This window comes from Ochotona princeps, chromosome 3, assembly GCF_030435755.1.
Source record: "Ochotona princeps isolate mOchPri1 chromosome 3, mOchPri1.hap1, whole genome shotgun sequence".
Taxonomy (NCBI): Eukaryota; Metazoa; Chordata; class Mammalia; order Lagomorpha; family Ochotonidae; genus Ochotona; species Ochotona princeps.
This window is the reverse complement of record NC_080834.1, coordinates 41,459,901-41,474,440: the sequence shown is the minus strand read 5'-3', so window position 1 is coordinate 41,474,440 and position 14,540 is coordinate 41,459,901. Positions and strand designations below refer to the sequence as shown.

Sequence of the window (14,540 nt, the reverse complement as noted above, 5' to 3'; positions counted from 1 at the left end):
AGGCAGAGGCAAATTCCTGCCTAGCCAACGTGGAGGGATAGATGCTCTTTGGGGGATGCCCAGGAAAGGCATCCCTGGTGGGTATTCCAGACAGGCATTCCTGCTCTTGCGATGAGGCCGTGTGAGCGGCTTCAGCACTCTGGGTATGGTTTTCCTTAACTATGGAGTCAAGGAAGCAAGAATCCCGAGGAAAGGATGGAGTTAGGAATTACCTCCAAAATCTCTTCTGGTTTTTGTTCTAATTCCACGCCAGTACATAATTGATGCCAATATAGTAGTTGACATCCAAGTTTGTTAAATACTAGCTGCTTCCTCAAGGAAATCTTGCTGAAATGTTCATGTCACCTAGTTTCCTGCGAAATTGCTACTTATTCAAATAAGAAATAGAATAGATAATATATATGCTTTTACTAAAAATGTAAAGCATTAATAACTAATTTACTGACTGCTAGTGAATTTTGATTAATTGACAAGTAGAACTAAGTTAGTGATGCTAAATAACTTAGGAGCAGATTGTGTGTTTCTACATGTAGAAAAAGTGTAAGGCAAAGCTAGGGAGTTGTTTGCTTGCACTTTGCAAGTAAGTTTGGGAGACTGCTATTTATAATGTGTCGGAAGAAAGGCATCCCTTGTGGAGAATAACATAAACTTCATGCTGGAGACACCGTAGATTCTACAAACAAGATTATACGACTTGAAAAAGAATAGGACTGGGGCCTGGTGGCGTGGCCTAGCGGCTAAAGTCCTCGCCTTGAACGCGCCAGGATCTCATATGGGCGCTGGTTCTAATTCCCGGTATCCCCACTTCCCATCCAGCTCCCTGCTTGTGCCCTGGGAAAGCAGTCGAGGACGGCCCAAAGCTTTGGGACCCTGCACTCACGTGGGAGACCTGGAAGAAGTTCCTGGCTTCGGATTGGTGCAGCACCGGCCGTGGCGGCTCACTTGGGGAGTAAATCATCAGACGGAAGATCTTCCTGTCTGTCTCTCCTCCTCTCTGTATACCTGACTTTGTAATAAAATAAATAAATCTTAAAAAAAAAAAAAAAAGAATAGGACTGGCACCAGTGTAAGTTGTGCTTGTAGACAAATGAAATGTGGAAATCTGGCTTAATTCTAAAAATGAGGAGATGAGTATAGGGAGAGGGTGGTAGGGAACAGGAATTCCACTATGAATTTGAAAATGATAATGTGGAACAACTGGGAGTTTTGGTGGTCCTAGAAAGAAAGATTTTTTAAAAGATCATTTTGTTTGAAAGGGAAAGTTACAGAGTGGGGGTGAGAGGGAGAAAAAAAAATCTTCCGTCCACTGGTTCACTCTCCAAATTGCTGCATCTGCTGTAGCTGGGTTGATACAGAGTCAGTGCTAGGAGCTTCTTCTGGGTCACCCACGTGGATCAGAGGCCCAAGCACTTGGGTTACCATCTGCTGTTTTCCTAGGTACCCTTGCAGGAAGCTGGATCAGAAGTGGAATAGCTGGGGCTGGAACCATTGTCCGCATAGGATGCCGACGCTGCAGCTTGAGGCTCAGCCTGATGTGTCATGGTGCAGATCCCTGAAAGGCCTTTTCCCCCTCTTTTCTCTAAATTGCAGTATGTGGGCACACTTTCCAGTTCTTTCTCCACACCCATGAGGAAAAATAACCCATACACTACAGAAATACCAAATCTGGGATGGTGTGAGAAGTCAGTCTCAGCCCAGCCCTTCCCTTTGCTTGTTTTAGGAAATGTGCCTTGACACCTGCCTAACATTGCTTTGAATTCTGAATAAGTGCAGGCAGAAAGAATAAAAACCAGTAGGATGCCCTAAAACATCCAGGGCCCCATTTATCTTTCTTAACACAGCTACGTTTGGTGTCAGAGTGGAGGTGAAAGTGACAGTGATGAGGGGCATGCCATGAGTAAGGAGGGAAGTACAGAGAGTGCAGGAATGCCCATAGTGTTTCCTCCCCACTCTTTTTTAAAGATTTATTTATTTTTATTAGCCAGTCGGATACACAGAGAAGAGGAGAGACAGAGAGGAACATATTCCATCCAGTGGTTCACTCACTAAGCGACCACAACAGCCAGAGCTGAGCCGATCCGAAGCCAGGAGCCCGGAGCCTCTTTTGGGTCTCCCATGCAGGTGCAGGGTCTCAAGGCTGTGGGCCATCCTCGACTGCTTTCCCATGCCCCTTTTCCCTATGTAAGGCCAGCCTTATCATCCTTAACAAGTGTCAATGTCAAGTGTTTTCTTAAAGAGATCCCTTTATTAAGTACAGAACACAAGTGTGCAAATCTTACTATAAGTTTGTTGAAGCCTTTCTTGATGACTCAAGTGGATAATGGCCTCCTTGTTACTAAATGCAGGAGACAATTCTCAACCTCCCTTTTAGCATCTGACATCATAAATACCTTTATTTTTGGCTCCCCATTCTCCAGCGAGTCCTCTGTTATTTTTTTCTGGCAGCTTTCTCTGTTTTTAAAAAAGATTTTGTTTTATATATTTGAAAGACAGAGTTACAGAGAATCTTCCATCTGCTAGTTCGTTCCCCAAAGGGTCACAATGGCTGGGGCTAGGCTGATCTGAAGCCAGGAGCTAGGAGCTTTATCCGGGTCTGCCACATAAGCGCAGGAACCCAAGCCCGTGCACCATGTTCTGCTGCTTTTCAAAGGCGCCTTAGCAGTGAGTTCGGTTGAGAGGAGCCAGGACACGAACCAACTCCCATACGACATGCTGGTGCTGCAGGCAGTGGCTTTACCCACTATGCCACAGTGTTACCCTGATCCTTCCTTCTTGGATTCTTTCTTCGGGCCTTCTTCCTGCTTCTCATTGTAGTTATTTCCTTAGATTTCCTTAGATATTGAGGCTTTTTCCCTCCTGCTGATTCATCTTTGCTCTTGTGGCTTCTCCTGCCATCTCAAACAATTCTAAGCCTTCAAATACCATTTCATGGGTCTGTTGCATCAAAACCAATCAGGTAGGCTTGTGTTGTAGCAGACTGGATTAAGCTGCCACTGGGGACAACTGCATTCCAAATGAGATGCTTGGATCCAAGTCCTGCCTCCTCTTTGGATCCAGCTTTCTGCCGCTGTGCACCCTGGGAAGCAGCAAGTGGTCAGTCCAGTGTTTGAGCCTGTCACCCATGAAGGAGAACCAGATGGAGTTCCTGGCTTCTGGCTCTGGCATTTAGGAAGTGAATCAGCTGATAGATGATCTCGCTATCTTTCAAATCAACAAAAACAAACTTTAGAGAAAAGGAATCAACTAGGGTACTTCAAAGAAAAAAAGATTCACAGGTTCTTCTCAACTTGAAAGTTCTGGAACTGAAGACTTAAAACAGAATCTGGGGAGACAATCCTACACCTCCCGAGGGAATTCCAGGCAGAGGGCCTTGGTGAGCATTGTCACAGATGTTGACATCTGCATTTACTACTTCAGTCAATCCTGATGGTTTCCGGAGCTCAGCTCCATCAATCTGCCAGACTGCCAGTCAGCTTACCAGGCAACCCACAGTCATCTCTTCCCAAGCCTGTTCAAACCTGGGATGCTTCTTCCATTCCTTTGCGTCTCATTCACATAACAGTACTACTTACAACCACTAGCAAGGCTAGAAATCCCACGGGGCTGTGACTTCTCCCTTTTCCGATTCCTGAATCAAATGGATGACTTAATCCTACTGCTGAAGCTCACCGTGAAATTAAGAGGTGCTCCAACATGGGGAGGGGGGGCGGGGAGAGAGAGAGAGAGAGAGTCAGCCTTTTAGCCCAATCAAAAGGTTTTATTAGTCAGGGGAGAGAGTCTGATGGAATGTTCCCTTGTGGGATTTGGCTTTGGGATCAATTCCACACCAGGGGTGCAGGGGGTGGGGGATGTGGGGGGAGACGGGGGTTCACACATGAGGACAATGGCCACCTAAGGTACATGGCACTGAAGTTTCATCCACCTCACACATTGTGGGTAAGAGAAGGTAAGGTGGGACTGCCTCGCTCTGCAGGTGCTCTGTGCATGCATGTGCTGTGTAGTGCAGGGTACCCATCATCGCTGGTGTTGCCCTTTTGTACACTGAGAAAGGGTCAGGGTGCTCCTGGCAGGGCATTCCAGACATTCCTGGATGGGAGTGTCAGCTGGAGAAGGCAGGGTGGTCATCCTGGCATCTGCTCCACCCAGCCAGGCGCTCACGCCATATCATCTGAATCTGCATGGTTTCTCTTGCATCCCCTGGTAACCAGGGTGGTGTAGAAGTTTTAAACTGGTCCGACATCCTGCTTTTCTTCTCTCTGATGCACTCTTTACATTTTCATAGATTTGTTGGTCCAGGGCAACACCTTCTTAGAGAATTTTCTGTGATGATGGAAATGTTCTGCACCTACATTGTCCCCAATGGTATAGCTCCGGCTACCCCATGACTAGTAAGAAGTTCAAATGTGGCTGTCGTAATCAAGCAACGTAATCAAGCAACCACCTCCACAGCCAACATAAGGAGCGCCCCCTTATCCATGACCTTGGACAAGTCATTTCACATCTCTTAGCCCAATTTCTCATTCTGTTAAAGTGAGAATGGTAATATTTCCCTCTGTACAGAGCTACTGGGAAAAAGATGCTAATTAAATTCCACCCTGATAAACTGCAATGGGAACAGCTGATAATTTCTGCCCTTGAAACACTTTATCATGTAGAATTAAAGGTCTTTTCAGAAAGGATTCCCTCTCCCCCTCAAGACTGGGAATTCATTAGCAACAAAGACTCCGTTTTGTTCCTCATTGGCACATCAGAGTCATTTTGACAAATGCCTTGACTTTGTGGCAGATAAATCAACAAGTGAATTACTCACAGGGTGTGCCACAAAATTTGTGGTTACAAAAAAGATACACTGCGTTTAAAACTATATACTGATATTTAAGAAAGGAGATACAGGGACAGAGCCCCTTAATTGGTTCATTTCCTAAATGCCCTCAGTGGCTGGTATCGGGCTGCAAAAGCTGAGCAGAAGCCAGGAGCTCAGGCCAAATGTTGCTCATGGATGGTAACAACCCAGCTCCTGGGGTCCTCCTCGCTGCAGGGTCTGAAGCAGTAGCAAGCTGGACAGGGGAGCCAAACGTCTTTCCAAGCTGGGCCAAAGTTCTGCTCCCGCATCACACGCTGGTTTTGTGTTCTTATTTAGAAAGGGGTAAAAGACACATAGTTGGACTAAGAATGAAGAAAAGCAAGAGCACACGGACAGTCGTTTTTTCAAGGCATTAAATCTTGTTTCTGCTTGGAAAAACTGGCTTACGCCTGTCCTTGAGTCTGCCGCTGTCCTGGCTGGACTGGAGCACACTCTCACACTTGGCCATCTCCACTTTCCTCCCTGTGCCCCCTGGGTCCTGGGCATGCCCTGCCCTCCCCACGGTACTGAGCTTTCATCATTGTCTCCAAGGCAACGGCAGGGATGCTTCATTCCTCACAGCTCTGCATATCTAAACTCAGCTTGCCTTTGTCCACAGGGCTGGCTGGGTTCTTTGTGTGTAGGCCACTGAATCAACTCTCTTCTACTCAGAACTTTATGCGTTATCCTACCTTTAAAAACTCTAACTCTGACGTACAACAGTTTCTTCTTTGGGGAATGACTTTCCTAACCCTGTATGTACTCTAGAACTCAAGACAGCTTCGGTCCCTTAGGAACAAACACAAAAAAACTGCCTGTTTAGCCTTTGTAAGCGTGTCTCTCAGCGCGGGTCAATTTTAAAAGACGTTAACAGCCCATTCATAATGGGTTTCCCTTTTTAAAAGCACAGAAGGCCAAAAATAAACCTGACAAAGGGCAGCTGTAGAGTTTTTACATGTGGAAAACTCCACAGGCAGAGGTTATATAACTGCAAAGAAACATGATAAATATTTCACACCGTTAGATGAACTTCCAACTCCCACACGGGAAGCAGCAAGCAACACCAAACCCCCCAAAACTCTCCAAGGAGGAAAAGAAGCACGCGGAGCAAGCGTCCAAGGCTGTCGCTAAAACCTGACTGCTAGCACGAATCTTGCCTGCTTTTTTTTTTTTCTTCAGAGCTTGAGTCCAAGAACTATTCTTCACCATCTACAGCCCAGAGCTGAAGACCTCAAAACAAGTTTTCTGGAGAGGAGGGGAAGAAGGGAGTCGGGTCGAGGCTGGAAGAACCCCCGCCCCCCTAGCACGCCCACGCCCTCGCCCCGGGCTCCGGGCCCTGAGGACAGCTGGCCGCTCGAGCCGGACCCGACACAAAGCCGATCAATGCCCGCTGCGCGGCGCGGGGCGGGGGCCACCCGCCAGGGCTCTCCCGGCGCAGCTCGCCTCTGGCTGCCCCCTCACTAGGACCCCGCGGACACCGCATCCCTCGTCCACGCCCTCCCCCTCTTACCCCCCCCTCCAAAAAGAGAACCTCCCAGACCCCCCACTGCAAAGCTGCCAGACCTGCCCCCGGGCAGCCCGCAGGAAAGGCGCCTTCCAGGGGAAAAGGACTGCCGGCCGCTGCAGCCCCGCCCCTCTCGCCCGCCCCGGCCTGGCCTTGCGCTCCGCCGACGCCCGGACCCCAGACCCAGGCGCCGAGCAGCCGGCTGCGGCCCCGCGAAGATGGCGAGGCGGAGCCGCCACCGCCTCCTTTTGCTGCTGCTGCGCTACCTGCTGGTCGCCTTGGGCTGTAAGTTTCTTGGGGACCTTCACCCACCCACCCTATCCTGCCGGGGCCAGAGTCCCCTAAACCTCCAGACCCCCTACCCCCGCCGACCCAGAGACTGAGCACGCCGACTGAGCAGGACGACCCTGGGCTGCGTGGGTGTGCTCGGGGTTCGGACTTCGCACCCCACGGGTCGGGATCCTGGGGTGCGGACCAGTCTGGGGGTGGGAGTGACCGGAGCTCCTGGGTTTCTCGTAAATTCATATGATTTTGTCAGTGTTCCCGCGAGAAAACTAAGCGTCCCTCCCCCCCACACACACACCAGGTGCTGATCCTTTCGCAAAGTTGGGGTAAGTTTTTGAAGGTTCAGGAACGTGAGCCGAATGCAACAAATAATTAGCGCTAAGATGCTAAGATCCCGGGAAAGATGGCATCCGTGGGAGGCAGGGGCCGGCCACTCTGAGCCCGGGTGCTCTTTCTCCAGACCCTTGCGCACTTGTGCGCCTGGGCGGTGGGCGTGCGCGGCTGCTGAGCCGGAATTCCCTCGAGCGCCTCCACCTGCGCGGCTGCGGGGCGCCGTGTCCGCCCGCGACCCCGGGCAGCTGCGCGGTCCTCGGGGACAGTCCTACGGGACGATGGCTAGGAAGATGCCGGCGCGGAGAGCGCGGGGCTCCGCGCGCGGCGTGGGTCAGACGCTCCATGGGACGCGTCTAAGCCGGATTTTTACGGATTCTGGGCTCATGAGCCATGGAGCCGTGGGAACGTTTCCTTTTGTTTTCTTCCCGTTGACTTGTTAGGAAAATGGAGGAAATTACTAGATTTTAAGCAGTGAAGCCCTGCTTTTACTTTTTTTTCCGTCCTCCCCCTCCCGCTTATGAATTTCCCTTCATTCTTATTTCCTTACCTGTTTTCTGGCTTTGGTGGGTGTTGTTTTGTTTTTGTTTATTTGTAAACTGGGTTATCCTGGGTATTCAAGTTCTGATAATTGAAATGCTAACAATACTTAAAATAACCTGCCGGATGAGAGTTTAGTACAACAGTACAATGAGTTTTTATTCAGCCGAACGTGGTGTGGGGTGTGTGCGTGTGTGTGTGTGTGTGTGTGAGTGAGCAGTGCCCCTTGGGATCCAGGGGTTGGACTCACGGATCACTCAGGGGAAGGGACCACTCGGGGAAGTGACAGGTGCTGACCTATATGATAGGAAATCAAACAAGGGTCACAGTGAGACCCTTATGCAGTTCTCAACTGTCTGTTGGTGACCTGAATGTACTGAGAAAATGCGCTCAGCCTAACATCAACAAAGGGGCAAGCTGGAGGAACTGTAGCAAAACTGGGAAAGTTGTGTTTGCCACTGAATTCTGAATGTTTCAGACTTAACTTTAGCTGAGACCAGAGTCCATGGTTTCAGATGGAGAACAGTGGACGGTTGACACAGTCCCTGAGAATCGACCAAGGGGCAAACAAAGGCTCGGCTGAGTGTGCAGAATAAGCCCCCTCCCCATGATTCCAGAGATCAGCTTGAACTACTGTGGGGTCCTTTTCTGTCATCATTCCTGGGGTGACAAAGATCTGGCATCACAACAGTATTTCCTTCCTTGTTACTTTGTAGTGAATCTTTTTGTTATTCTACAGAAGTTTAGATATGAAGAAAGTGTCGGCCCTGGCCAGCCTGCACTGTGTGGAGGTTCCCTCATTCTTGCCTCTCCTTCCTCGGGGCTGCAGGGTCCCTTCAGGCCCAGGACACTGCACTTCCTAGTTTTGCTTCCCTGAGCTCCTCTTGGCTCCAGGGTGATTTGTCAGACTTCCGATGACTCTTTTGTTACTTTAACAGTTTAATGAGTATTGCTCCAGAGTTTTCTAGAATATCCCCCAACAGGTATATTTCTGCTACTTTTTTCCTTTATCGGTTTTGAGTGTTTTGGAAGAAGATCATGGAGGTGAAGTGTCATCTCCATCACACTCCATTACATCTCCAGGGCACAGACTGTAATCATGACATGTCACTGTTGAAATGAATTTTTTTTTTTCTTTAGAGAGTTATAGAGAGAGAAGGAGAGAGGAGAGAGAGCTTCCATCCACTGGTTCACTCCCCAAATATTCACGATGGCCAGAGCTGGGCTGGTCTGAAGCCAGGAGTGAGAAGGCTTTTTCTGAGATGAGACTCCTTTGTGGGTGCAAGGGCCCAAAGTCTTGAGCTGTCCTCCACTGCTTTCCCAGGGCATTAGCAAGGAGCTGGAAGTAGAGTAGCCGGGGCTTGAACCAGCAACTGTAGAGGATGGTGGCGCTGCAGTGGGAAGATTTCTTTGCTATTGCACCGTTCTGACCCCTCCAGTGGATCTTAATCCCCTGATCAAAGCTGTATGTGAGAGGTTTCTCCACAGGTTTTCTGCCCTGCCTTTATTGTTTCCATATGATTCCCTGGAAGGAATCTACTGTGTGTAGCCCGTCCTCAGGAAGAGACATGCACTCCACCAACAGGAGTTGCAGTCAAGCTTGATTCTGTCCACTTCACACTTGGCCTTCACGCAAACCAGTGGGAGCTGCAGTCTAGTTGGGGTGTCTCTCCATAACCTCCATCAGACCTGCCCCCTACCCTGGTTCCCATGTATACCAGTATGTACCACAGACTTGTTCAGTTTGTCCCGCATCCCATTTAGCCCTTATACATGACACTGGGTATTGAAGCCTAGTTCAACCTAACCAACCCTACTATCCAGCCCACACATATGCTGGCGGGTGCTGTTCTGTCTAGCCATGCCTGCCCCTGTCCTGGTTTTCAGGTTCTTTAGTGGTAATAGCAATGCAAGAGGGAGGTGCCAACTATTTCCCTACTAGGCCACTCCCACTCCCAGATTATGCACTCTCTAGGTGGTTCTGCAGTTGGACTTGACAAGCAAGTGCTTGCTTGGCCCTTGCACCCACATGGGCATTTTGGATGAATCTGCCAGATGTCCCCTTGGAGTAGCCATGTGCAGAGTGAACCAGCAGATGGAAAATATCTGTCTACTTGTCTCTCTCTGTAACTCTGCTTTTCAAATAAATAAAATTTTCAAAAAAGTAGCCCAACCAATTGTTACTTCAAAGAAGTTTGTTACATAAAATAGTCTTTCGAAAAAAAGAAAAAGAAAAAAAGCAGAGTGAAGCCTGATTCCAAGCACTTTCATTATGGGGTATGGTTATCCTAAGCCACAGCTTAACCCAAGACAACCCACTTCCACATACTCATCTTTTAACTATTCCTCCCAAATAGAACTGCTGCTCTTACCTGAGTCTGTCGTGTGTAACATCAAGGTTGCATGATTCTGCTGTCCCTGCTGTTAATATTCTTTGTGCTCCGAGGTGGTCTGCAGGATTGCTTCTTCTTATTTCCACTCTGGTCTCGGTGCCTCTGTTGATAAGTGGACACTTACTTTTAGTCAATCTGATGTAGTTGAATTAAATTTTTGCTTCCCCACTCTGTGCAGGAAGGAATCTCTTGGTGTTTGTCCAACACTGTTGCCCACTGCTGAACAAAATACCTGGTTAAAAGTACATGTAAATATATAGCGATTGATTGAATGGCTGCTAGAATGAAGTACCATAAAGTGGTTTTTAAGCACAGTTCTGGAGGCAGAGTCTTAACAACACTGCTGGCAGGTGCAGTGTCTGCTAAGGCCCTGTTCTCGCTGTTAGTGCCTCTGCTGGATGTCTTCACATGGTGGCTCTCTGGGACCTTGTAGCAGCATCCACTCTTAGGGCTCTGCTGTCATGACCCAGATATCCCCTCTGACTGCATCGTAATATACCCCACATCGCATGGGTGCCCAGCTTTCAACACAGAGGAGGGCACTCAGACCTTAGAAGATGGGATGAACGGTATCATAAATATTCAAATGACCCTCAGTAGAGAAAAGGATTTTTGCCTCTGGATTGTAAAGGAATATCTGTATAGGTCCCGGGGGCAGCATGTGGACATCTTGGCAGGAGCGTTCTTTTGCCTGACATAGCAGTCAAAGTGAGGATGTGTATAGCATGTGTACTCAGTGTGGGGCCAAGAATATTCCAGATCCTATGGAGAAGTCCTACTTTTTATACTCTAAATGATACTAAGATCTGTAATAATTTTAAACAAAACATATTTTTAAGAATTTATGTGAAAGGCAGAGTTGGAGTAGGAGACAATGTGGCCTTCCATCTGCTGGTTCACCGCTCCCCTCCTCACCCCTTGCCCCCCAAATAGCTACAATGGCCAGGGTAGAGGTAGAAGCCTTTTCCGCGTCCCCCGCATCGCACCATTTTCTGCTGCTTTCCCAGGTGTCTTAGCAGGGGGTTGGATCAGAAGGAGAGCAGCTGGGAGCCCACTCAGTGTTCACTTGGAGCGCTGCAGCTAACGTGGTATGTCACAGGCCCCAAGATCTGTGCTATTTCCAACTACGTAATCCTATGGAGGACATGGCTGCTGATGCTGAGACCTGTGCTCACTTACTAGCTGTGTGGCCTTGTACAGGCTTGTCAGTGTGTTAATTTCGGTATGCCCATTTGTAATAGTGATAAGAGTTAGGAGGTTTAGGGAGAGTTGAGTAGGTTGACCCGAATAGCACACGTGGAAGACTGGAGAAGCCAAGTGCGATTTTTAAATACAGAATTTCAGCCACATTTGCATTTCAGAGGGAACACTTTGGATGGAATCTAGATTATGGCTAGAGGGGATGGCTTGGAGAGGGTGGGTTGGCAGTTAAGTGAGGAGAGCAGTAGATGCTGTTGGAGTGACCCAGGCAATTACTTGTGGAAGTGTTTCTTTCTTTTGACTTATTGAAATATACCTACACCCACAGGAAATGGTTTTATATTAGAAATGATGTTAATTAAATCTAATCAGTGGTTTTGGAAAGATTGACCTTTGTTTTTGTTTTTTTTTTTTTTAAAGACTTATTTATTGGGTCCTGTGTGGTAGCGTAGTGGCTAAAGTCCTTGCCTTGCACGTGCAGAAATCCCATGTGGGCGCCTGTTCTAATCCTGGCAACCCCGGTTCAGTTCCAATCCAGCTCTTTGCTTGTGGCCTGGGAGAGCAGTTGAGGTCGACCCAAAGCCTTGGGACCCTGCATCCACATGGGAGACCCAGAAGAGACTCCAGGCTCCTGGCTTTGGATTGGCTCAGTTCCAGTCATTGGGGTTGCTTGAGGAGAGAATCAGCAGATGGAAGATCTTCCTCTCTGTCTCTCCTTTTCTCTGTATATCTGACTTTCCAATAAAATAATAATAATAATAATAATAATAATAAAATAATAAAGAGTTATTTACTTTATTGGAAGGGCAGATTTATAGAGAGAAGGAGACAGAAAAAGATCTTCCATCCACTGGTTCACTCCCCAAGCGGCTGCAGCGGCCAGAGCTAGGCTGACAAACCAGTGCCCACAAGGGATCCTGGCACATTCAAGGCAAGGCCTTTAGGCTACTGTGCCAGACCCTGTTGCTTGTTTTTAATTCAAGAGGCAGGAAGATGGAGCAGGGGAGAGATATACACAGATAGAGAAGGAGAGCACAAATGTGGTGCTCTTATCCGCTTTTAAAAAAAATTTATTTATTGTTATTGGAAAGTCAGATATACAGAAAGGAGAAACAGAGAGAAAGATTTTCCATCCGATGATTCATTCCCCAAGTGGCCACAATGGCTGGAGCTGAGTCAATCAGAAGCCAGGAGCCAGGAGCCAGGAGCGTCTTCTGACTCTCCCACATGGGTGCAGGGTCCCAAGGGTTTGGGCCGTTCTCGACTGCTTTCCCAGGCCACAAGCAGGGAGCTGGATGGGAAGTGGAGCTGCCGGGATTAGAACCGGCGCCCATATGGGATCCTGGCGCGTTCAATTCAAGGACTTCAACCACTACGCTATCGCTATCGCGCTCAGCCCAGCTTTTGTTTTTTAAGGTTTATTTATTTTTCTTGGAAAAACAGATTTAAGGGACAAGGAGAGACAGAATATCCTCTATCTGCTGGTTCACTCCCCTCACCGCCCATGACTGAAGTGCTGGAGTTCCAAAGCTGAAGCCAGGAGCTTCTTCTGGGTCTCGCACATGGGTGCAGGGTGTCAAGGCTTTGGGCTGTCCTCGACAGCTTTCCCTGGTCATAACCGGGAGCTGGATGAGAAGCTGAGCGGCCAGGACATGAACCAGCACTCATATGGGATGCCGGCACTTGCATGAGAAGGATTAGCCTGTTGAGCCTTTGCACCACCTGCTGCTTTCTGCTTGTTCACTCCCTGAATGCACACAATTGCCAGAAGTGAACTAGGGTCAAACCAACAGCTCCAAATTCGATCTGATCTCGCAGATGGATAGGAGGGATTACCTGCTGCTCCCCACACCCTTTGCAGCATCCAGATTGAATTTGTGTTTCAGAGTTTCTGTCTCATTTATCAGAATTCCCCAGGGGAAGACCTCATAATAGACTTGGCATAATCTGCCTGCCTGCCAGATTGAGCATCCCTAATTCACAATCCACTGTTGGAAATGTCACAAAAACTGTCAAGTGCTGACGGACAACCCAAAGTGGAAAATTCCACCCCTGACGTCATGTGACGGGTCTCAGTCTAAATGCAGGTGTGCTATAAATACTCTCTAAAATTGTCCGCAGGCCATTTGTGTAACAGCGTGTACAACCATCTATTTTCTGTTTTACACTGGGTGCTATTCCCAAGATGCTTCATTATGTGTATGCAAATAGTCCAAAATTCAAATTCTGGAACCCTTCCTAAGCCTTTCAGATAAGGAATACGGATCTCACTCTGGGAGAGCAAAAAGGTATTTCCTGCATTCCTCTCTACTGGGCTTCCCCCTCCCCCCTTACTTAATATTGGCAAAGAAATCACCTGCTGTTTTTTAGTCTTTGATCTCTTCCCATTGTGAAAACTTGCTGAATGGCTTAGGCTGTACGAAACCCAAAATGAAAATAAGTAACTGGGGGCCAGCACCAGGGCATAACAGGTGAATCCTCCGCCTGTGGCATTGGCATCCCACATGGGCACTGGTTCAAGTCCTGGCTGCTCTACACCCCATCTAGCTCCCTGCATATGGCTTGGGAAGGCAGCAGAGGATGGCTCAAGTGCATGGCCTGTGCACTGGTGTGGGATACCCAGAGCAAACTCCAAGCTCCCAGCTTCAGACCGCCCTGTTTAGGGAGTTAAACAGCAGAGGGAAGATCTCTCTTGCTCTCTGTCTCTCCTCCTCTTTCTGTAACTCTGCCTTTTAAATAAAAATGAGTGAATCTTTAAAACAAACAAATAAATTAATATTAGATAGATTTACCTATATGTTTAACTAAACATAATATTTGCATATGATAAGTTCAAACAGCCCTGGAAGTAGGTTACAGATGAAAATCAGTGTCCTTCCAGCCCTGCTCACTCCTGCCCTCATAGGTATCCTACCCCTAAGTTTCTTCCATATAGTTCCAGGAAAATTGGAAATTGGTTTCAATATAAATGAACATATCTGTACAGCTTTTTCAGAAACAAAAATCAAGTTTTCTATGTTTAAAAATATTTGCTATGCTTATCACTCTACACCTTTCAGCAAATCAAATCGCCTCTGTGTTCCGTGCCTTCCTACAATAACAGTTAGTTGTGCTGGTGTTGAAGCCACATCCAAAAGCTACATACGCCGCTGGAGATTCATGATTAACATCCACAGAAACAGTTGAAACAGTTACATGAAAGCATAGGAGGCACTGCCTTCTAACTAAAACCTGATAAACCGAAGTGAGTTGATAGAACAGAGAAGAAACTTACAAGATAATGACCAAACCTGGAAAAGGTGAAATCCCAACCCAGATCCCATTAAATTCACAGTCTACAAGGGGAGAGCAAGCGGGCCAAACCCAGGAGCAGTAGGGGGACAGACACAAACACCAAACCCACGGAGAACAGGAAGCACCAGCTGAGTTGGGCAGACAAGTGCAA

The 14,540-nt window shown here is 47.9% G+C and overlaps 1 protein-coding gene across 1 annotated transcript in view; it reads left to right on the top strand.

Moving 5' to 3' along the window:
- The first annotated feature begins 6,046 nt into the window (after positions 1 to 6,046).
- Positions 6,047 to 14,540, top strand: part of JAM2 (junctional adhesion molecule 2) — a 69,673-nt gene continuing 61,179 nt past the window's right edge. Inside the window, exon 1 of the mRNA XM_058661738.1 lies at positions 6,047 to 6,632. Coding sequence (XP_058517721.1) covers positions 6,566 to 6,632 — 67 coding nt within the window. The 5' untranslated portion in view covers positions 6,047 to 6,565. The remainder of the gene's footprint in view (positions 6,633 to 14,540) is intronic.